Source organism: Maylandia zebra, linkage group LG19, assembly GCF_041146795.1.
Source record: "Maylandia zebra isolate NMK-2024a linkage group LG19, Mzebra_GT3a, whole genome shotgun sequence".
Classification (NCBI taxonomy): Eukaryota; Metazoa; Chordata; class Actinopteri; order Cichliformes; family Cichlidae; genus Maylandia; species Maylandia zebra.
Genome location: NC_135185.1, coordinates 22729930 through 22751817, shown reverse-complemented (window position 1 = coordinate 22751817; position 21888 = coordinate 22729930). Strand labels below are relative to the sequence as shown.

General features: G+C 40.6%; 1 protein-coding gene across 5 annotated transcripts in view; it reads right to left on the bottom strand.

Moving 5' to 3' along the window:
• Positions 1 to 2543: 2543 nt before the first annotated feature.
• The window catches only part of zgc:110158 (single-stranded DNA-binding protein 3), a 39785-nt gene continuing 20440 nt past the window's right edge, over positions 2544 to 21888 (bottom strand). Inside the window, exons 5-18 of one of the 5 annotated variants that reach the window (XM_076877365.1) lie at positions 17175 to 17264; positions 12728 to 12811; positions 11531 to 11590; positions 11344 to 11410; positions 10864 to 10928; positions 10414 to 10475; positions 10121 to 10166; positions 9515 to 9550; positions 9330 to 9381; positions 9014 to 9084; positions 8529 to 8607; positions 8410 to 8438; positions 8147 to 8248; positions 2544 to 5373 (exon numbers count right to left, since the gene is read on the bottom strand). In XM_076877365.1, coding sequence (XP_076733480.1) covers positions 5203 to 5373; positions 8147 to 8248; positions 8410 to 8438; positions 8529 to 8607; positions 9014 to 9084; positions 9330 to 9381; positions 9515 to 9550; positions 10121 to 10166; positions 10414 to 10475; positions 10864 to 10928; positions 11344 to 11410; positions 11531 to 11590; positions 12728 to 12811; positions 17175 to 17264 — 1014 coding nt within the window. In that variant the 3' untranslated portion in view covers positions 2544 to 5202. Of the gene's footprint in view, positions 5658 to 8146; positions 8249 to 8409; positions 8439 to 8528; positions 8608 to 9013; positions 9085 to 9326; positions 9382 to 9514; positions 9551 to 10120; positions 10167 to 10413; positions 10476 to 10863; positions 10929 to 11343; positions 11411 to 11530; positions 11591 to 12727; positions 12812 to 17174; positions 17265 to 21888 lie in introns of all 5 variants that reach the window. The other 4 variants (XM_076877364.1, XM_024806280.2, XM_076877366.1 and 1 more) reach the window with 4 other exon arrangements.

Genomic DNA, 21888 nt, shown 5'->3' with positions numbered 1-21888 from the left:
AACACCCAACCCTCATTACATCCATTGCAGTTTGGCTTTCGGGCACACCACTCCACAGATACTGCCCTGTGTATGTTAGTGGAGAACTTGAAGAGCTTGCTGGACAAGAGTCCCTGTGTTGGAGCTGTATTTTTAGATCTGAGGAAGGCTTTCGACTCTGTAAACCATCAGATATTGTTATCCAGATTGACTCGGTTTAATATCTCCAGTCAGGCTCTTCAGTGGTTTGCCTCATATCTCTCACACAGGAAACAGTGTGTGGTGTTGGATGGGGTTAAATCTCCATATTTAGACTGTGATACAGGGGTTCCTCAAGGATCTGTTCTTGGGCCCTTATTGTTCTCTCTTTTTATCAATAACTTACCTGAAGTCTGTCCAAATATATTTACTCAAATGTATGCAGATGATGCAGTTATATATACGCAAGCAAATAGTGTCCAGCAGGTGGAAAAAGATCTTACAGCTGCTTTAGCATTAATACATAGCTGGCTGGAGGACTCATGCCTAATGTTGAACACCTCAAAAACTGTCGGTATGTATTTTTCAAAACGCCCCTTAAACTTGAAGCAGTCAAACATATTCCTGGATGGAGTAGAGCTTGAATTAGCTCCAGAATTTAAATATCTTGGGGTCATTCTAGACCCAACATTATCCTTCAAGAGTCACATAAATAAAGTGTCCCAGGTACTTAAATTTAATAATCGAAATTTTAATCATATACGTAATAATTTAAATATGAATGTTGCAAAAACTTATTTTTACTCAATGATCATCTCTCATATGGACTATTGTTTGACGTCCTGGTCACTTGCTTGTCCAACAACACTTAAAACTATTGAAAACATTTATAAAAGAAGTTTAAAACTACTTGACAAAAAACCGACTTCCCACCACCACTGTCATGTGTTAAAAAAACATAAATTACTGAACTTCAATAACTTAGTGAAACTTAAAAGAGTGAGTTTAATATATAAAGTCTTACACTCCCTTGCTCCACCACCACTAAAGCAGTTCATTAGGCATAAAGAAAGCTCAGACAGGACCACTTGAGCTACAATCCGAGGAGACTTGTTTATACCCCACAGACGGACAGCATTTGGGCAGAACGTCCTTTCTGTCCAGGGTGGCCATCTGTGGAACAGTCTTCCTCAACCCATTAGAGAATGCTCGACATTCAATTTGTTTAAGGCAAAGGTTAAAAACTGGTTATGGACAAATCAAGTGTGTGATCATGTATAAGTTGTATAGTTTTAATGTTTTATTTGGGAACAGAATGGTGTGTATGTGTAAGTGTGGTGATGGAGTTTTTATTATGAATGAATGATGAATTTTTATGAATTATTATGTCTATTTTTATGCTTAAGGACAACAGATGGAAATTAGCCCTTGGCTATAATCTGGTATGTTTACATTCATGTAATTTTTTTTTTTACATTTATGTTCATTAACATGCACTGTCCTAAATAAATAAATAAATAAATAAACAGAACAGAGGATTTGAAGCATACTGCATGATGATAAGAAAAGGAAATACTTACGATCTATCTTAAGCACCGCACATCATCCATCAAACATGGTCAAGGCAATGGTATAGACACATATGTCTGCCAGTGGAACAAGGAGTTTTTATTGATGGTGTGACTTTTGATAGAAGTCACAGGATAAATTCTGAAGTGTGCAGGGCTACAACACTTGGATAATGAAAGTAAATGGGATATTCTTCAATCGCCAACTCAGTTACCTGATCGTAACCCAATAAGACATGTTTTAAGTGCTTTAATTTTCTTCAGATACTCCAGCTTCCACCCCACAATCCAGATATGCATGTTGTCTAGTGGTGACTCTAAATGTATGTTGTAGGTGTGAATGTTAGCATGAATAGTGGTTTGGTCTCTGTGTTAAGCCTTTAACAAACTGTCCAGGGTGTATGACAGCTGGGACAGGCTCCACCTCCCCTCAAAACTTTCAGTTAGATACAGACACAGCCTCTGAAAAATCCCTAAACAATTAATGAAACACTTTTGTTAGACCCTTACTGTATACTCAGACTTGTGATTCTGAGATGGAGTACGGTTTATTAACTAATTTAACTTTAGAGGATACCTGCTTAAATTCTCATTCAACATGAGCAAGCAATCAACTCAAAGCTTGCTGTGGAAACCATTCACAAATATCTGGGTTCAAACACTAGTGTTTTGTCAGAGAAGTACAACGTGAACCAGCAGAACATAAAGAAATGCAATGAAAAAGATATAAGAATAGTCAGTCAACAAATAACTCAAACACACTAACAATGGGAAAGTGGATTATTCTTAGAATTAAGTTACTTAAGGTTTCTGCTTTTAATTTCTGCAAAACTGTAAATAATGAATTATAAATTAATCCCTGGCTGCAGCTCTCTTGTTGATTCTGTATTGAACACAATGGAGATATAAATTGTATGAAACAAATATTTAGAAAGAAAAAACTCACAAACCTTTTGAAAACTGACTCCTGTTAATCAACTTTTGCATTTATGTTGGAGGCAAAAATTTATATTCATGGCAAAAGGAGTGAAGTCATTTTATTTATTTTTAATATGTATCTACAACAAGGGGGACACAGGCAAAAAACGACTGACAACTTGATGAAAATTAAACAAAACAAACAAAAAAAAAAAAATACATTATCAATGCAGATTCCCACCTTTTTTCCAATAAGTAATATTTTTTTTCGTCTAAAGAAACTTTACAATATAAAGAAACATACGAAGGAACCTCTTATTTTACTACACAAGACATTTAGGATCTGAAACTACCCTAACATGAGATACAAAGCAACTCCCCAAGGACAGACTGCCTCATATTCAATACTGCTTTGTCATCAAGAGGAAAAATGAGGAACTGAACAGGAAAAAACAAAAAACAAACAAACAAACAAAAAAATCTTTACTCCCCACCCCCTCCCCCAAAAGTCCTCTCTTAACCCTCCCCACCCCTGAATGTTACAGTATTATACATCAGCACAATAGAAATACAGAAATGATCAACGTTGTGACGGCTTTACTTACAGGACAGAAAGAAGTCGGACTGCATTTTATACAACAGCATTTCAAAGTACAGGGGAGGAAAACGCCTCTTCCTGCACCGCTTCTTAGCAACAAATCTGTCCCACGTGTTATTGTTTTTCCCCATTTTTACTTTTCTCAAACATTTCTCTTGCCTCATTTTTAAATAGATTAAAAAAATTCCTTCATAGTAAAGCACGAACTCTGGTCCCTGGTGCTTTGGATTGAGAGCCAGTGTCCTTTGTACCCCTCCTTTGCGATTCAGTTGTGTCAAGAGACCACAAGTTTAATTATAAAAATGTCCCAATTTATTGGGGGGGGGGAAACAACCTACCTCTGTTTTTGACCATGAATTTGCAAAAACAGAGGTAGGTTGTTCGCCCCCAATAAATTTCCAATAAAAGAGGCAGAGGAAGAAGACTTATATCTCATCTGAAGCTGAGTTTTTCAGGTACATGTGTGTGACAGTGAATTAGCTCGACTACAAAAGGTTTTTCCTCCCTTGTCCCGCTGGACCGCTTGACACAACAGCGTCGATGCACAGTAAAAGCCCCACGTTTGTCTGTGATGAGGTGAAATAGCATAATAGTCTTTAGCAGCTCCAGTTTCCGTTTCTCTCGTCATTCATATTATTTCTGAGTAAAAGACAGGCCTTCTCTGAACAAATACACAGTTGCCCAAATCAGCTCGTTTCTGATCAACTGTTAAAGTCGTGATTTGAAATATCAAAACATGTCAATGATATCAAAATGCATTTTACAGTATTTACAAAAAAAATTAAAATTAAAACATGGAGTTGTACCAAAAAAAAAAAAAAAAAAAAAAAAAAAATATCAGAGGGGTGGTGTGTGACTGAGTGTCTTGTGTGTCAATGCTGGCCTATTAGAGAGGTGAGAATAGGGAAGCAAATGGAAGGGAGGCCACTCGCTACAGTCAACAGAACAATGCCATTGCTGCTTCCTAACCTGCCATTCTCCAAAATAAAGAAAAAACACCGTTGATCCGATCAGCAGATGGCCAGAAGCCATTTCACCACAAGCAACCGTAAAAAAAGAGGAAGGACAGCACATATTCGAACGAAAACACCTGCAAGCTAAAATGAGCGGTGTGTGAAAGCAAGCGCCCGCAAAGTGCAGACGGACATCACAGTGTGTGGGGGACCTCATCGGCAAATGAAAACGATCCAAGTGTTCACTACAGGTCAGCAGACAGACTAACATGTTACGTATGTACATGACAGAGTGAACAGTGGGAAGCATTAGTGGGAGCGGTGTGAGTGTGGTCAAACTGGACTCGTGATAACGTCAGCACCTTTCAGGATGGATGGAGGGGGGGTCTAATGATGGAGATAAGAAGATGCTGCTGAGTGGATCTGCATATTTACACAGTTGCTACTAGTTCTGCAGTTGAGAAAGAAATAATAATAATTAAAAAAAACAGGGATAACACTTAAAAAAAAGGAACAATGATTCATAAGACAAATTAAAAGTACATAAATAAATAGAGCTGTGCATTTTACTGCAGGGAACCTAGGAGACTCTTCTTCGGGTGTGAGTTACTGAGCAACAAGTTAAAATTTTAGATCTTATAAAAGGAAGTTGCCAACCTTCCAAAAAACAAAACAAAAACAAAGAACCAATTAGTACCGTGAGGAATAAAATCTTACCTGCAGGGGGCAGTGTGCTCACACGGAGCCTCATGTTACACAGCAAATAATTACCGATTTGTGTGCACGTATACTGTCTTCATCATAATAAATGTGCCCTTACAAACAACAGAAAATTAGAACCTAATCTTAAAATGATCATACCAATAATCATTAATAACAATAATAAAAATAGCAATGATACAATACATACACAAAAAAGGAAAATCCTGTTCACTGATCATCACAACACCTCTGTTACAAATGTACACACAAGGAGAACAATGTGGGGGGCACGAAGGTCGGTTCTTCCCGACCCACCGATAACCCCATCAGGAACAGCAACAAATCAAAAGACGATGATTAAAAAAACAAAACAAAAAAATCCAAAGTCGTGGTTGAGACGCTTCCAGGCAGCTGCTGAGAGACCTGACACTGTGTCATTAGGGGGAGGGCTGTGTTTCAAGTCTCCTTTCTCCCCCTTTCTCTCCATTTGTCCTCCTTCCCTCGCTCATTGTCTAGACCCTGACAGGAAGCCAGGGAGGCTGGGGCCGGAGTCAGAGAGGAGGCTCTTCCTGTTGCTCTGTGACTGCTTCCTATTCACGCCCGCAGCCAGCTTACATGCGCCGGGAGGGCCCGTCTTAATTAGAGTCCCAGCATGCTCAAGGGCTGTCCCAGAAGGCTGTGGCCGTAGAGTTCCCGAGTGAGAAGAGGGGAAAATTAAAAAAACAAAAACGGGGTGGTGGGTTGGGTAGTAGTGGGTCCCCGTTTGAGGAGGGGACAGAGGGTGTGTGTGGGCGGAGGAAGGGAAGTGATCCAGTCCAAGGTGAAGTAAGGATTCAGTTGAAGAAGAAAAAAAAAAAAATCAGGTGTAGGTTACAAAAAATAAAGAGGGGGAAAGAAATAAATGAAAATACAAAAAAAAGGAAAATAAAATCACACACTCATCGTCATGTTGGGTGAATACTGAAAAGAGAGAGAGGGAAGGGGGAGGAGGGCACAGATGAGTGGATATGTCACTGACAACATTTAAACACCAGAGGGCGCTCAAACCCCACCCTGCAAAGCTAGAGGAAGCTCAGACTATGGTTGAAGCCAAGCTTTAACTCAGGCAATCAGAACTTTCTGCTGTATGTCTAATAAGGGCTGGGAATAGTACATATATGATTTGTATGGACTGAAATGAATCCTAGCTTTCAAACAGATATTTAGGAGTTTTAATGATCATTTATCCAGCAGCTGTTTAACTCAGATGATACCCAGCCCCGCTACTGATTAGCTGAATCGAGTGATTAAGGCTTGGCTCGAGTTCTAGTCTGTGCACCCGGTGGCTCTTCAGGCCAAAGGTAAGAGAGCATTACAGTTGTTTATGCAACACAAGGCTTACAGATACTGCCACTTCTAGTCATATAGTACATTTTTAAAATGAAATAAAATGCAGGTATTTATCATATACTCAAGCGCAGCAAACATTTATGTCAATCAACTGCAATCACATCACTGATACAGAGGGAACTGTATGTGATTAGTAAGCGGCTACAATGCAAGCAGAACACAAGTTATTAATACACTAAAATATATATATATTAGGGGTGCAACGATATTCGTATCGATATTGAACCGTTCGATACAGTGCTTTCGGTTCGGTACGCATATGTATCGAACAATACAACATTTGTAATTTATTTTATCAACTTTCCTTCTGACAATGCTGTCTGTGTTGAGCACTCAGTGAATCTGCGTTCGACTACTCCGCCTAGGCTGCACTGTCGAGCGCAGATCCACTGAGCGCTCAACACAGACAGCATCGTCAGAAGGAAGAGCGCAGGGCACCTCCCCCACCCTCATTCAGATCTGGCGTTTGGAATTATTTTGGTTTTCATGTGACGTATGACCCTGAAGGTAAGCGAGTCATGGACTAAAGTAAAACAGTATGTTGGATGTGCCATGCAATGCTCAATTACATGGGTGGGAACTAGTGTGTTAGCGCAGTTAGCTCGTTAACGTGTTGGCCGTCTAGCCCCATGCACGGGGCGATCGGCGGTAGCTCGTTAACGGAGATTTGCCGTGTTGTGGCGTTAAGGTCATTTCAACGAGATTAACCTGAAAGCACTAGTGGGAACACAACGAATATGACTGCACATTTACGCTGACATCATCCTAGTGCAAAGACAAAAACAACAAGCATGCTACTAACTTTAGCCGAGTCATTTAGACAGCTGTTTAATATGCTGCTGAGAATATAGCCCAGAAGAAGCGGATAGTATAGCTTTTATTTTGGAAAGAGACATTTCTCTGTAATAAACTCTCTTTTCCAAAGATGAGTGATTCCTCAATCAGATACAGGGCTCGCAATATCGCTAGCCCGACGTCCCGGAGCTAGCGATTTTTTCAGTCGGGGTACCAAAATCTATCTCTGCCCTGCCCGTCGGGCTTTTGTAGGAAGGAAAAATATATGTCAATGCTTTTGCATTCTTTCAGAAATGTAGCTGGGTAATTATGTCATTGGCATCGGTGAGCCACTGTCAATATGTGACATATTGAAATCGCGTTTGAATTTGCGCTTGTTCTTTGCTTTCACTTTGCAATCGCCCGAACTGTGTATAGAGAGCGACAGCACTGATCTGTGAGTGATGATAATTTGTGCACCAATTCCTCTGACATCGTCTTATTAATTGTTAGCTTACTATGCAAACATGACAAGTGAAATCTCCCGCAGCTTAAACATGTGAGAGGTTGATCGCGCAGAGAATCGCTGAGCTTATGTGAGTGCGTGTGTAAAAGCAGCAGGATTTATATTTGACTACGATGACCTGGATGACTGAGAACCTTCACAGACAGATATATATTTCAGTTCTGCTGAGCCAAATAAGACAGGTCAGGGTGAAGAAGTGACAGCCAAAGAAAAGCTTACCACAAAACGGAGAAGTTATGACAAATCAGACTATAAGGCAAAAAGAAAGTGCAGCTTTATGGTTTCATGGACAAAAGAATTTCTGTGGCTGCAATATGACGAGCTAAATAACCAGGGCTGCACATAAGTGGTCCGCAGGTGAGCATTCGCTGTCAAAATAAAAAACACGCACAAGGGTTAGGGTTAAATTTAAAAACTGTACTTTTGAGTTAAAATATATATTTATAATTTTAATAAATGACAAATTAAAAAGGCATGAACATTTTTTTTGTATCGAAAAAATATCGAACCGTGACACCAAAGTATCGAACCGAACCGAACCGTGAATTTTGTGTATCGTTGCACCCCTATCAGCTAAAGTGAATTAATAAACTGAAGTGGGACCAAATTTCATAAATATTACCAAAACATTTTCAACAGTCTGAGATTAATTCTAAAAAACCAGGTGCACCCTCTGCTTGCATTCTTCCACTGGTTCATGTCAAGATGTCAAGGAGAACTGTTAAGGGGTCATGAGATGTCATTCATTCGCTCTACTCACACTTTCGCTTTGGAATGGGTTCAAAAAGTTGCCGCCCATTTCGCCGTCATCTCTCGGCGTCCCTGGAGGGTTGTTCATGCCCCCCATGTTATTGGGAGAACTCTAGAGGCAGAAACGGGGGGTAAAAATCAATGTTAAACTGAAAAATTGTTTCTTATTGGCAACACAGTTGAAGTGCAGAAGGCAGAGATTCTAAAAAAGTGCTTTAGTTCACAAAAATACCCAAATAAGAAGCGTTTATAGAAAATCTCATGTCGACATACCTTTGGCAACCCATCCATATCCCCAGACCCTGAGGAAGTAAAAGGAGATAAACAGGTCAATTGTTTTTGTAAGCAGTTTCTGTTTGTATACATACCAAACCATCAGTGTTCAAACCCACCTAGTGATCCATTCATGTGGTGTGGCTCCATGGCTCCCATAGCTCCCATTGGCCCATCAGGCCCAGGTCCCATAGGGAACTGGTGAAAAGGTGTGGAACAAATCTAATGAGTAACCACTAACACGATTCTCCATCCGTGACCTCTCTGATATAATTGTGATGTTTTCAGCCCGAGGTGAAGTTGAGATTGTTTAATTTATTCTCCCCACTTCATTCCCAGTCAATTCTTATTGAGCTCACTGTGGCAGCATTTGGTTTTTCTAAAGCTGGATTGTACTGGTGCCCAGTGATGTGGTTATAAGCCCTATTAGAACTGGATTATATTTTGAGGTTAAGGCTGTAATTTTAATCATTACAATAGCATCCATTATTTTAGCCAAGAATCAATGTGCAATATCTGAAAAATTAAGCAAGGCTGCAAAGTTAAACTTCTAAGAGAACAGTATAGTATTACTGTTAAAAAAGAAAAGTTATAGGAGACTCACATTGGGTCTGTTGCCTCCAGGTCCAATGGGATTCATCATCGTATAGATGTTTTCACTGGAATTAGTTGAATCTAAGAAAAAAAGAGAACAAAATGTTCAGTTTTGGGATATCAGGAGGTTGATATAAAATCTCTGAATCAAATATGAAAACAGGAAAGCGGACATGAAATAATGAGAGCACTCAGACTGACAGCACTCTGTGAGTGGACACACTCATGCTTTTTTTTTTTTTTTTAGATGAAGGGGAAAATGGGAGACACTTCTATTTCTAATGCACAAGTGTTAGTGCTGGGGACATAGTTAGGTGACGCACCACCTGGGCTTGGCATGATGGGAGTTCCAGGTGGACCTCCTCCGCCTGGAGGACCCTGAGGAAGGAAAAAAGACAACTGTGAAATTATACTCATTGGAGCATAAATGAAGCATTCTTTAATACAAAAAAAAAAAAAAAAGCCTACACTGCATCCTAGTCAGCAGACATGCTTTTATATAAGAACTCACCACATAGTTTCCTGGAGATGAGGAGGAGTAGGCTATCTGCAAGGGGGAGGAAGAAATAAAGAGTCAGATCTGAAGGTTGAAAGATAGAGATGTTCATCTAGACAAGAAAATTAAAACTAATACAACAATCCTGCAGTAAACGGCAAGTCTGTCAGGGAGATTTTCTTCAGCTGGTGAAAATGCTTTGTCAGAAATTTCCTCGATTTTTGTGCAAGAGCTACCCGTTTATTATCTTTGGGTATTTAACAAAGGAGATGCATGACTTTGGTTTAGCATCACAGAACAACAATGAGAAAGCACATTCTTCTCAGAGGTTTAATTGGTGTTGCTTAAACTTTAGTCATCTCCAAATGTACTTGATGAACCTGGTTTTAGGGGACAAACTTGCCGGCACTGACTGATGCACCACATTAGCCGTGTTCAAAATGATCTCCAACATTGTTTAAACATGTTAAACAATTAAAATCTGTTTAGGAAAACTAGACGAGTTCATTATCAAGTTATTATACAATGCATTGAGTTTCAATATTGCCAAGTTATTGTTATTCTTGTTGCTATAAGTCTGCCTGCCACCTATTGTGTATGTGCAGAGGGCTTCAAACTCACAGAGTTAGCATTAGGACCTGGCCAAGGCCCTCTTCCTCCGGGACCCCTGAGGGGGAAAAAAAAGAAAAGTTTAGAAAGCAAACCAACAATAAAGGGAACTGGGAATATAAAGGAAATATGAGAGTTATATAAGTTTACTAGATCCAAGGATAAACTCTGGACACCTTTTTCCAACAGCTCCTCGGAATTAATGAAGAACATTTAACTGATGTCCTTTTTTTGGATTCTGCTTGCTACTAAAACTACTTGCGAATGAACAGCAGTATGTTGAAGATGAAGCAAATGGGACTTACATGTTCATTCCTGGCATTGGACCACCCATTGAGTTGGGAGGAGGCCTCATACCTCCATAATTCTAAGAGACAAGATGTTTAAAAAAAAAATCCAACACACAGTTAGAGCTTCGAAGCAAAGTTACAAGAACTTTAAAAAGATTTGATTTTGTTGAGTGCACAGGTTTCAGTGTTTTGTTTTATATTCACACATCATACACAAAACATGACTGGACTGTCAAAGGCAGATAACAAAAGACAAAAGTCTTCACCATAAGTGAGTAATGACAATTATAGCAACAAATTCAAGAAAAGTTACATTTCACCCTGTAAGAGGCGCTTCCATACAGTTATATAACCATTAAAAGCAAGCCTAAGTGCACAGCTGTCTCATTCACTATTGCAATTACTAGATGTAGAAACTAACTCCCATCAGAGTTTCGTGCCCTCTGCGCAGCCGATTTGTCATACCTGTGGGCCCATGGCCATTCCTCTGGGAGGGTTCATTCTCATTGGTCCACCCATGTTAGGATGACCTGCAAGAAAAGACCCCCAGAGTCACACACTGAAAGCAACACAGGAATTAAGAAATGCCATAGCCACTTAGAATGGTTCCTTCTAAGCCCTCTGGTAGCAACACTCAGGCCTCTGAAGCTATAATCTGCAGTTAAAATCAGCACAGACCCGTTCCTGAGCCAGACACACCCCCACATATTCAATCTATTCAGGAAGAAATAGTCACACAATCTGAATGTATACAAAATCCCCCAAAGCCCTAGTATGAAGACAATGCAGAGTTTTGTTTGTTTTTTTAACTTCTTGATTACCGACCAAATCTTTTAAGGTATTTTAAAATATCACCACTTTTAAAGTAGATTCAAGAAAATCCAAACTAAAACTTCAGTTACAGACCCATCATCTGCTCTGACCTGTAACTACGACCGGCCTTACCTTGCGGTCTTGTTGGGTCCAAACTGTTTGGCAGGAGAGGCTGAGATCCTGGGATACCACCAGGAGGCTGAGAAAAGAGAAAATTGATCAACACACTGGCATATGTTGGCATCACAGATTCTCAGTGGTGTTTAAAAAAAATAAAATAAAAAAATAGATAAACACAATTCAAAATGCTGCTCAGTACCTGATTTGGCATTCGGAGTGAGGGGCGCGGTCCACCTGGATACCGCGGTGACATGAAAGGCTGCAGTAAGGAACAGGGGAAGAAAGAAAAACAGAGGGAAAGGAGGGTGGAAATTATAGGGCAAAGGAGGACACAGAGAAAACACAGTTTCTATTATTGATAGATTCAAACGCACTCAAACAGGGGTGATGGTGAGGACACAGATGAACGCAGTGGTGTTGGAGAATGAGAGATGGCAGTGAAAAAAAGTGCAGATTCATCAACTTAGTAACTTGGAAACCAACAAAATACACTGGCATAAGAGCCTATTTTCTGATTTTTCAAATCTCCCGCTTATACTAACAGCATGCACATTTGTGTGTGCTTAACGGCAGCGCTTACACAGCTCCCTGCACAGCCCGCGTGCTCTCACTGTGGTGTAAGCTGATTCGGCCTGTGGTCTGCCTGGCGTAGTTAGAGACACCTCAGGCCAACAACACCGTTCAAAACCTTAGCGGAAGCGTGTCCACACTCTCTCGCACATAAGACGGAAACCAGAAACCACAAGAATGAAGAGCTGAGCTGCCGCAGTTAATGGGTAAAGGCTAGCTTTACCTCCAGAGTGGCATCTGTAGCTACTGTTCTGGATAACTGCTGAATGACTGAGGATTGAAGTTTTTAAAGACTGGATATGTGTTTGTCAACTGGCAGGCTGTAGCAACCCAAGCCTCTGGTTGTTCTACGTGCATCAGCATACCCATGTGTTTTGTACGTATATGTGACGTTTATAATGCCTGTCCCCTGTTTTATTTATAAGGTGTTAAAACAAGTAAGCAGGGGGGAGGGGAGAGGTATGAGCATGTGTGTGTGCTAAGAGTGACGGAGAAGATAAGTGTGCAACCCCCCACAAGCTGCTCCAGGGGAGGGGCAAGGAGTGAATTATTCATCCCACACGGGGACAGCTGATTCTGGGCCTTGAAGAGGAGCTTGCGTTGCTGCCTCTGGAAGCTCGGCTTTCATAAAAAGGGGGCCCGACATCTACGGGGAGTTACCCTGAACAAAACTGGAGCTCACAGGGCTCAAGGGTGGGAGAAGAAGAAGAAGGTGTGTGAGCAGTGAATGGGAAGAAAGAGGTAGTGTGTGGGTGAGGGGTAGAGGGGAGATTTAGAGGGAATGGAAAAAAAGAGGGGTGCTTGAGAGAAAGCATTTGCTTCTTACCTGGCCATGGGGTCCCATCATGGGGTTGCTGGGGTTGTGTGGGGGGGGCTGTGCATGGGGGGACTGCTGAGAGCCGGGTGGTCCCTTTAAGAAAGAAGAGCGATATCAGAAAGGGGAGGGGCAAAATGTGGGTTTACACCTGGAGGAATTACCCAATCAAAGTTATGAGAGGAAGATGATGGGGAGGGTTGGGAAGGGGGGGGGGGGGGGGGGTTGTCAGTGGGGAGTCTTTAATTTGAGGTAGAAGGAAGCACAAAAGTGGGAAAAGCTGCATCTTAACGTGGAGTTAAGAGTTACTCCTTAAAAACCCATAAAATGAAAAGTCATAGAGGAATAGTTTCAATGTGAGTTTGAGTTCAAACAAGCTGACAGAAATCTTAAAGCATAACCATCTCTCTGATACTTTGGTCCTTCTTGTTGGAGGATTAAATGTATTCGCTAAATCCACATGGGGGCAGTATTGCCCAAGGCTCACTGCAACAGGACAGGCAGCAGCAGGACAGGCACAAGAGGTAACTTCAAACCAGAAAGATGATACTGGCAAAAACAAGAACAGGTTGGAAGTTTTTCCCTGCTTATCGTCAGCCTACTTCAAAGTAAAACGCGTGATCCTGTGAGGGACCCCTCTGCTGGTCTAAAACACTGCATTGTTATTGCCCACTTCTCACCCAGAGACACGCGGTTAACGGCCTCTAATAAAGAAGTCATTATGCAACAGTCTTGTTTCTGCTCCATCACTGTTAGTGCTTTCAGTGCTTTGGTTTTTTTCCTTTTCCAGTTGTCCGAAGAAAACAAAAGCTGGCTGATTTAATGGTAAATGGAATTTTCCATGTATCCCTCCTAGGCATCCGGACACACACAAAGACAGCACACCGATTACCTCAGTGAGTCTGGTAGTATTTGGACAGTGACAACATTTTTTGTGAATTTATCTCTGCACACACCCAATAATAGATCTAAAACAAAGCAATTCAGTGTAGACTTTTGGCATAATCCTAGGGAGTTCAGCAAAAATACCACGGTCGAAATAAATTATTGCAATTGTTTAAAAAAAAAAGAAAGAAAAAAAAAAACTGTAGTTAGGCTCAAAAGTAACTACACAAACTCTCAAAAAAAAAAAAAATCATACCAAACGGCACGATTTTAAATACCTGATACACAAAACTCTTGCAGTCAATGACTGCCTAAAGTCTCAAATGCATTGACATGACCAAAGGTTGGGTTTCCACCCATGAAATGCTTTGCCAGCCTTTTACTGCAGCCTCATTAAGTCGCTGCTTGTTTGTGGGTCAGTCTGCCTTCAGTTGTCGTCACTAAATGAGAAACATGCTGGGTTGGGTTGATGTCCGGTGACTGACCCAACCATTTAGCAACATTACATTTCTTTGATTAGGAAGCTCTTGTGTTACTTCCGTTGTACATTTTGGGTCATTTTAGAGTCCCACTGTGAAGAGCCATCTGGCCAGTTTAGCAGCAGGCTGCCTCGGTGCAGGGGCTATAGCCATGTACACTTCACAACTCATCCTGCTACTGCTATCAGCAATCACATCAGCAATAAACACAAGTGACCTCGTTCCACTGGCAGCCATATATGTCCATACCATTGCCTCGACCATGTTTGACGGATGATGTGGCATGCTTAAGATCGTAAGAGTTTCCTTTTCTTCTCCATATGCTTCCCATCATTTTAGCAGAAGTTAGATGTGGTGTGGGCTTACAGGCCTTTTGATGTTGCTAAGCTCTCCAGCGCATTCCTTCTTTTTAAGAATGCACCATATTGTTGATTAGACCACTCCTAAAGTTTCCACCATCTTTGTTATGTTTTTTTGCATCGAAATCTCTTTGGACCTCATGCTGAAAGTCCCAGTGAGCAGCTACCAAATGCACATTCAACTCCAGACCTTACTTAATCAAGCGGGGGGGGGGGGCGCACCTGCGTGCGTCCTAACTACTTCTAGTGCTTTAAAATGTAACGGTTAAATTTAAAAAATGTCCATAAGTGCTAAACAGTCAGTTCAATATTATAATTTTTCAGATGAAATGAAGAAATCAGCTGACCAACAGAATCTGAGCCAATCGCTTTGTACAACTGACTACCAAAAGTCGCTTCTTTTTTTCTTCAAATGCATAGAGACAGACATCAATTCCATACAACTGCTTGTGTTTGCTGGACAGACAACAGACCAACTGCTTGCTTGAGTAAGAAATAGGTGTACTAATTAACAACAAACAACAACAAGATTAGATGGGGTCTACTTTATTGTACGGACCAATATCTGTCTGGGGCAGCAGATCTGTCAGAAGGGCGGCCTTGATAAAAAGCTCTTAATGAATGCAATTCATGGAGAGAGAAAAAAACCTTGAAACTTTGTAATAAAAAAAGAAAAGAAACCACTTGACCCAATTAATATGAGGTCAGCATCTCAGAAGAAAATTTGAACAACCAACAACTATTATAATCTATTAGCGAATTATTTTTAAACACAAAAATGTCAAACGTCTCAGCTGCGAAGATTTGCTGTCTTTTTGCAGAATGATGGAAAATTGAACTGTTTGTTTTTATTTTGAACTCTTGCTCGTAAACTTAAGTCATATCTTGAAGCTGTCATGTCTTATCTGACATACTGTAGACAAAATAACAACTCAAAAACAAGAAAAACATATCGACTGGTTATGAAAGTCATCAGCAGCCGCTGCTTGGATCTCGTATGTCCTTGACAGATTTCTGCATAGCTGCTTGTGTTGTATGTTAAGAGCATTTAAATTTGTGACTGCTTTAGCTGAAGAAAAAAAAAAATATATGGTGAAAGCAAGAGTTTAGCATTTTTTAAAAGTCAAATATCAGAGGAGGTATTGTTTAGGTGTCGAGCCTGACGTTCTTAACAGGATTTCAAACAACGCTCTGCCTGCGTGAGCCACATTTGCAGTGAACAACCGAAGCTTTCTGTTACAGTAAGGTCGCTTGAACACAATGTGCACACAAACACAGACACACAAGCCATCGTCCAATCTTACTCCTCCACCAATGTTATAAATAGCACTTCCATGCATGTCTCGTCACCCCCTCTCCCCCCTACCCTTTCCCTTGCTTATTCACAGTCATACTCTCACTAGCCCCCCCACCACCATCAGCACCACCACCCTCACTCTCAGCCAGCAAACAATAGGGTGGGACGTAGCCACAGAAACAAACAGTGGGCCACAATCCTGGTGGCACTGATCTTTCACATTTCCCTCTCTTCTTACTCCTCCACTCACCCCTCTTCCTCTCCATCCTTCCCTCTCCCTTAATGTGTCACTCGCTTTTTCGCTCCTACTCTTCGCAATCACCTTATCGTGCCTCCTGCCAAATGCCAGTGCTGTCCATCACACCACTGCCTCACAGTGTTTTTGTTTGTGAATGTGTGCTCGCATGCTTGCACGTGTTTGTATACTGTGTGCGCGTTTGCATGTCTCGTTCTCGTCACTCTTCAGACAGCCATCTCCCACACTAAAACCTTTCCCTTCACAGACCCGGGACAGGTCAGAGACAGACGAGATGGAGATGGAGGAGTGGAGAGAGGATGAATACGGGATGGCTGAATCACAAATCGGCTGAACAGCAGCCCAGCGAGCGCAGAGCCACAGATGAATGAACAGTATGAGCTTCAGAGGCTCTGGTGGGTGTAAATATCTAGAGTGGAATAAACAGTATTTGGAAAAATGTGGAGGGAAAAAAAAAAAACACCAAAAAAAAAAAATAATAAAAACCCTGCTACCCAAACTGCAACTATGCTGTCATCTGATTAAACTCCATATAGATTTTACTGTGAAAGTCTTAATTAGTAGAACCTGACTGATATCGGAAGTCAAATTAAAGGCTTAAAAAACAAAACAAAAAAACGGGTATCTGATCAGTATCTTAAGAAGTCTAATAACTGAGGAAAACCCTCCTTTTACCGTCTATAAATATAACAGATATTTTCAATTAGCAGCAAAGCCATGCCTTTTTCTTTAGATAAACTTTAGGTTAAGAAAATGTTCCTGTCTTCTTGTGTAAATAAACCACCAACTGGGCTAATCAAATATTGCTCAGTAATTAAGGTGCAAACAAGGCTGCTTTTATTTGCTACTTAAAAAAAGTTTTCATAAAATAAAAGTCAGCTTCTGTACAGAGAAGACTGTAATTACTGTCAGAATAATAACATGAATGAAAATTTAAAAAGAAACCTGAATAATTTCTCAACTGGGAAATGTCCATGTTTAGTGCAACTACTATAAAATGTGCTAACAATAAAATAAGAAATTGCTAGTTTATTGCTCTACAGAAATAAGTGAACATCGGACAAGGAAGTCAAAGAGTAGACTAAATATAGATTATTTGTTTTGGGGAAGTCAGAAATGAATGAATGGCAGATGGGGTATAATGAGAAGTGGGTTTGGTGATGACACAAGAGTGGGGTCATACCTGGAAGAAGCCTGGGGGCATGGGACCACCTGGCATGGCATCATTGGGTGGCATGTTGCCCATCACTGGGCTTGGCGCTGCCGCTGCGCTCTGGAAAACACAAACAGATGAATTCGATATGGTGTTCAACGTGTACATGCATCCTTCACTGCTCTACCCTAATGTATATGTGCATGATGCCGCATTGGCCAACAAACGACAACAGGGAGCAGTGGCTGCACCTGCATTTGCCCCCCCCCCCCCCAAAAAAAAACAACAACTCCATTTAAAGTTTAAATGTTAGATAGAAGAGAGATGTATTAACCCCCCCCCCCCCCCCCCATCTCTTTCTTTAGGCAAGGCCAGCAATGAAAAGAAAGACTTCAGGGAGAAACATTGCAAAAATATTCAAACACTTCAGAAGAGGAACAATCATAAAATGTCAGTGACACAAAGCTGTAAAGAGACCTGTGCCTGTACTCTGATCTATTCTATCATACACCCAGGAATAATATCCTGACCAACACAGCAGTTATTTATTTGCACCGGTGATAATGAGTACATACTTTTATGCTTCTTTCATTAAAAAGCTTTTCTCTGTCACAAACAACAGAAATATAACGGCTAATATTAGCAAACTCCTTCCTTTTCATTTCTTGGAGATAAATGAAAACAACACTGACTCTATAATAACGTGCAGCTGATTTGCAAAGCGATCTAGGAACACCGCATATGTAGGAGTTTGTAGCTTGAATGTACTCATATGGAACTAATCACCCTGAAACTGCATTTCAACATCCTAACAGATGCTCCATAGGTCAGCTAGTAAAGTTGAAAAATTTTGCCAATTTGTTTTTTGAAGTTCTCAACGACTATTCCACAGGTCCTTTCTCATTACAAAGAAGCCAAGTGTCAGTAATGGCATATTTGGATCCAGTTTAAGAATCTGACACAAACTACACAATTTGTTACATTTAATTTATTTCAAAATTCAACTAATTTTAATGAATTCAGGAAAAATCTTCATATTTCATGTCTTAAGAAACATTTTGATCGATTTGAAGTATAGTGATTACTTCCTGGTCAGATCACAACAGAGACAAGTGTCATCTCATGTTTCATGAGCTACATATAAAAATAAAAAAAAATGGTTATGAAATACAGTTCAGCACCAAACCAACTTACTAGGGCTGCCACAAACGATTATTTTGATAGTCGACTAGTCACCGATTATTTTTGCGATTAGTCGACTAATCAGATCATCATCCATTGGACGTAAAACTACAGCTTATTGCACCAGCAGCATCTGCTCTTATATAACTATCATTAGCTTACAGCTTTAAGTGTTTAAGGTCTGTGCTAACTAAAAATAAAGACAAGATGATAGTTTATTAAATTTTAATGAAATTTGCAGATTGTTTCGGTGAAGTTTAATAAACTCCTTGCTATCTAAAATATAACAGGACACTGGAGTATATTCTGGAGCATCTCACACTTCTGATAATCAGTTGTCTGCTTGACGTTTATTCAGCTGTGTAAAAACTATAACTTTAATCTCAGACAAACTGATTTACTCAGGAACAAATAAAATACAAAAAAAAAAAAGCCAAACAATAACATTTTAAGTTATCTAAGTGACTCATATATATTTAACCTGAGTAGCGAAAGACGGCGGTGGGTTTGAAAACGATTTGCGGGGAGTCCGGTGTTCTCACGGCGCTAGTGAGCCTAGCCCCCGGCTCGCTAACGAGCTAGTGGGTAACAGATGTCTCCGAAAACGTCGGAGCGCTTTTGAAAATATGTGGTGTCCTGATAAACTGAGCAGATATTTGAGGTTTACACAGCTACATTCTCGCCTGAAAATATGTTAAACGTTTATTTTGTGACCCAGAAAGAATAATAAGAGTAACATTAAAACTAACTAGCTGCCGCCATTGTTGGAAACTGCGCTGGGCCGCGCTATGAATTCTGGGACACAGCTGCTCCTTCTTCTTCTTCTTCGGGGTTTAGCGGTAGCTGACATCCTTGTACATGCAATGCTGCCATCTTCTGTTTCAGTCCGTTATTACACTCTTAAATCCTGCCACTTATTCCTGCGTCTTTTGTGATCTTACAAAGCTTCAAACGACGCGTCGACTATTAAATCAGTCGTCGACGATTTTGATAGTCGACGTAATCGTGACTAGTCGACAAATCGTGGCAGCCCTACAACTTACATTAATTTATTGTAAACAATTAAATTACTCAAAACTTATCTTCATTACAAGCTTTCATAAGTACCTAATGAGTACTGACAGAGGTTAAATATAGTAACAAGTCTTCTGCAAATAGGTTGATCTTACAGAGTTCTTGCTAATTTTTAGAAAATGAAGCAATCAAGATATTTGAGACACTTAAAGACTGTTTTGTTAGAAGGCCACTGAATCTTTTTTTTTCTCTTCTTCAGTTTTTCTGAATAACATTTAACTCCAAAGCAATTGTCCATTAGATTTTTGGGCTAACATTCCCTATAGGACAAACACAGTGTCTTTAATAGTACTCCATTTACTCTACAAATCTAAGGATGTTTAATTACAAATGCTACATTTCTCGCTTAATAGAAATTTATAAAATCAGTGAGCAATTATGTTATTGTTATCTTAAGGACAAACACAGAAAGCATACCACTCAACTAAAACAAATCAGATGTAACACCAGTACTGTCTCCAGTCCCCTTTACGTCAGTCAAACAATATGGGAGAATAAAATTAGAATCTAGAATAGGAAAAGGGGGGCAGAATGATTCAGCCCGGGAGTTAAATATGATATAACTGTATTCTTGTCAACACACATAGAAGGAGACGCATGTTCAGAGTGCTTACATAAGCAAGCCGGAACAAACACATGTGCACGCAACCACATGAACGCGGAATCGCACAGACACACAAAGGCTTGCATCACAGCCTCATAAAGTGCAGCCCTTCAGTACAGAAAAGCAGACAGGGGAGAACCGCAGGCTACAGGACAGAACAGAGAGGGGGTTTAAGACCCAGGGGAGGGAGTTGCTCTAACAAATACACAGACACACACTTTTGCACATCTACAGATCCTCCAGCACGCACAACTGACAAACACACTATATCCATATGACACACGCTGCATGCATGGACAACACATACCACCAGTTACACAGATGTACACAAACACGCTTGCCGTCCTCCTTCTCCCATCTGAAACCAAAGCACACAAACTGAAATATCACAAACGCACGCACACACACCTCCCCCCATCTTTATGCTAATTCTGCTAGTGAACATGAGCAGGCCACCGAGTCCCTGGGGAAGAAGCAGGGTAGGCTGCCTCTTTCTCTCCTTCTCCATCCTTCCTCTTTTTCTTCCGAACACTTTTCTCGCCATCTTTCCTCCTATTCGTGACCCCCACACTCATTTGTCTTGGCACTGGTGCACACACATGCACAAACACACATACGGCACACACATATCCCTGTGCCCCAACCCTTGTACTATCCCTCCCCATCCACAACCTCTCCTCCCCTCAGTCCCCCCAGTAGGGTGTCAGCAGCTTGCAGAAGCTGTTGCTATGGAGACAGGTCCTATCTGCACTCTGTCCCCCTGGCATCCCCCGCTCCAGGAGCACGGAGACAGAGAGAGAGAGAGAGAGAGAGAATAAGAAGATGCAGGAGAGTGAGATTGGAGAGTGAGTTAGAAGATACAAGAGTGAGACAGAAGGAGATAAAAAGAAGAAAGAAAAAAACAAAACACGAAGGGAGAAAAACAAAGAACATGCACCAAAAATGGTTTCTGCTCACAATCAATCACTCAGTCACATTATTTTTATGGACTATTAATGGCCAGTTATCTCCTCACACATTCCCTAATTTGCTGATTGAAAATGAATGCAGACTGAAAGCGTGTAGACTGAGCGCGGTTGCCACGAGCAAAAATGAAGGTAGATTTAATATGCAGTTGGACTTTATTAAAATCAACTGGCCTGGGGAAATACAAAAGAATCCAGCAGTGCCTTTTTTCCTGTGTGTTTGTAGTGGCACGTACAGTAGTGTTTATATCCACCTCTCCATTTCTACCTCTGAAGTGGAAGACAGTCAGAAAATCCTGCCCCCATTGCATTTTATCACAATAACGTGATTTACAACAAATCAGATCTCCAGGAATGGGTTGACATTTGTGAAGGTAAACGTTAAATGCTAATTCACAAAGAACATGTGTGTACAGGGGCGACAAGTGTGTAAACTTATGAAAAGAAGCAAGTTCAAGAAGACATAATAATCCACAGCAGATATTAGTACTGCACTAATTAGCTGATATAATAGCAACGTGGAGTTGAGTTGAATTATTCATTTCCAGGCAGAAGCATGGAAAAGTCTACAAAATAAGGAGTGCATGAAAGAAGCACCTGGTGGCAACACAAACTCTTTAATGTCTGACATGCAGCAGAAAGAAGAATGTGTCTCTTTTATAGAAGCCGGCAGAAAAGTTCAACAAAACCCACGGGACGCATTTTCAAATGCCTGGGAATATTTACACTGTTTAAACTGTAAACTATATTTTAATGGCCTTCCGCGGAGCGCTGCACAAACACTGTGTCAAAGCATCCTGGTGCAGCATCTGCTCAAAAACAATATCAGGTGAGTTTTTTTATGTTACCTGGCTATCAACAACACGGAATCTGGGCCAGAGACCTGATCTGTACCTGAGCTATATAAAGAAAAAAAAAA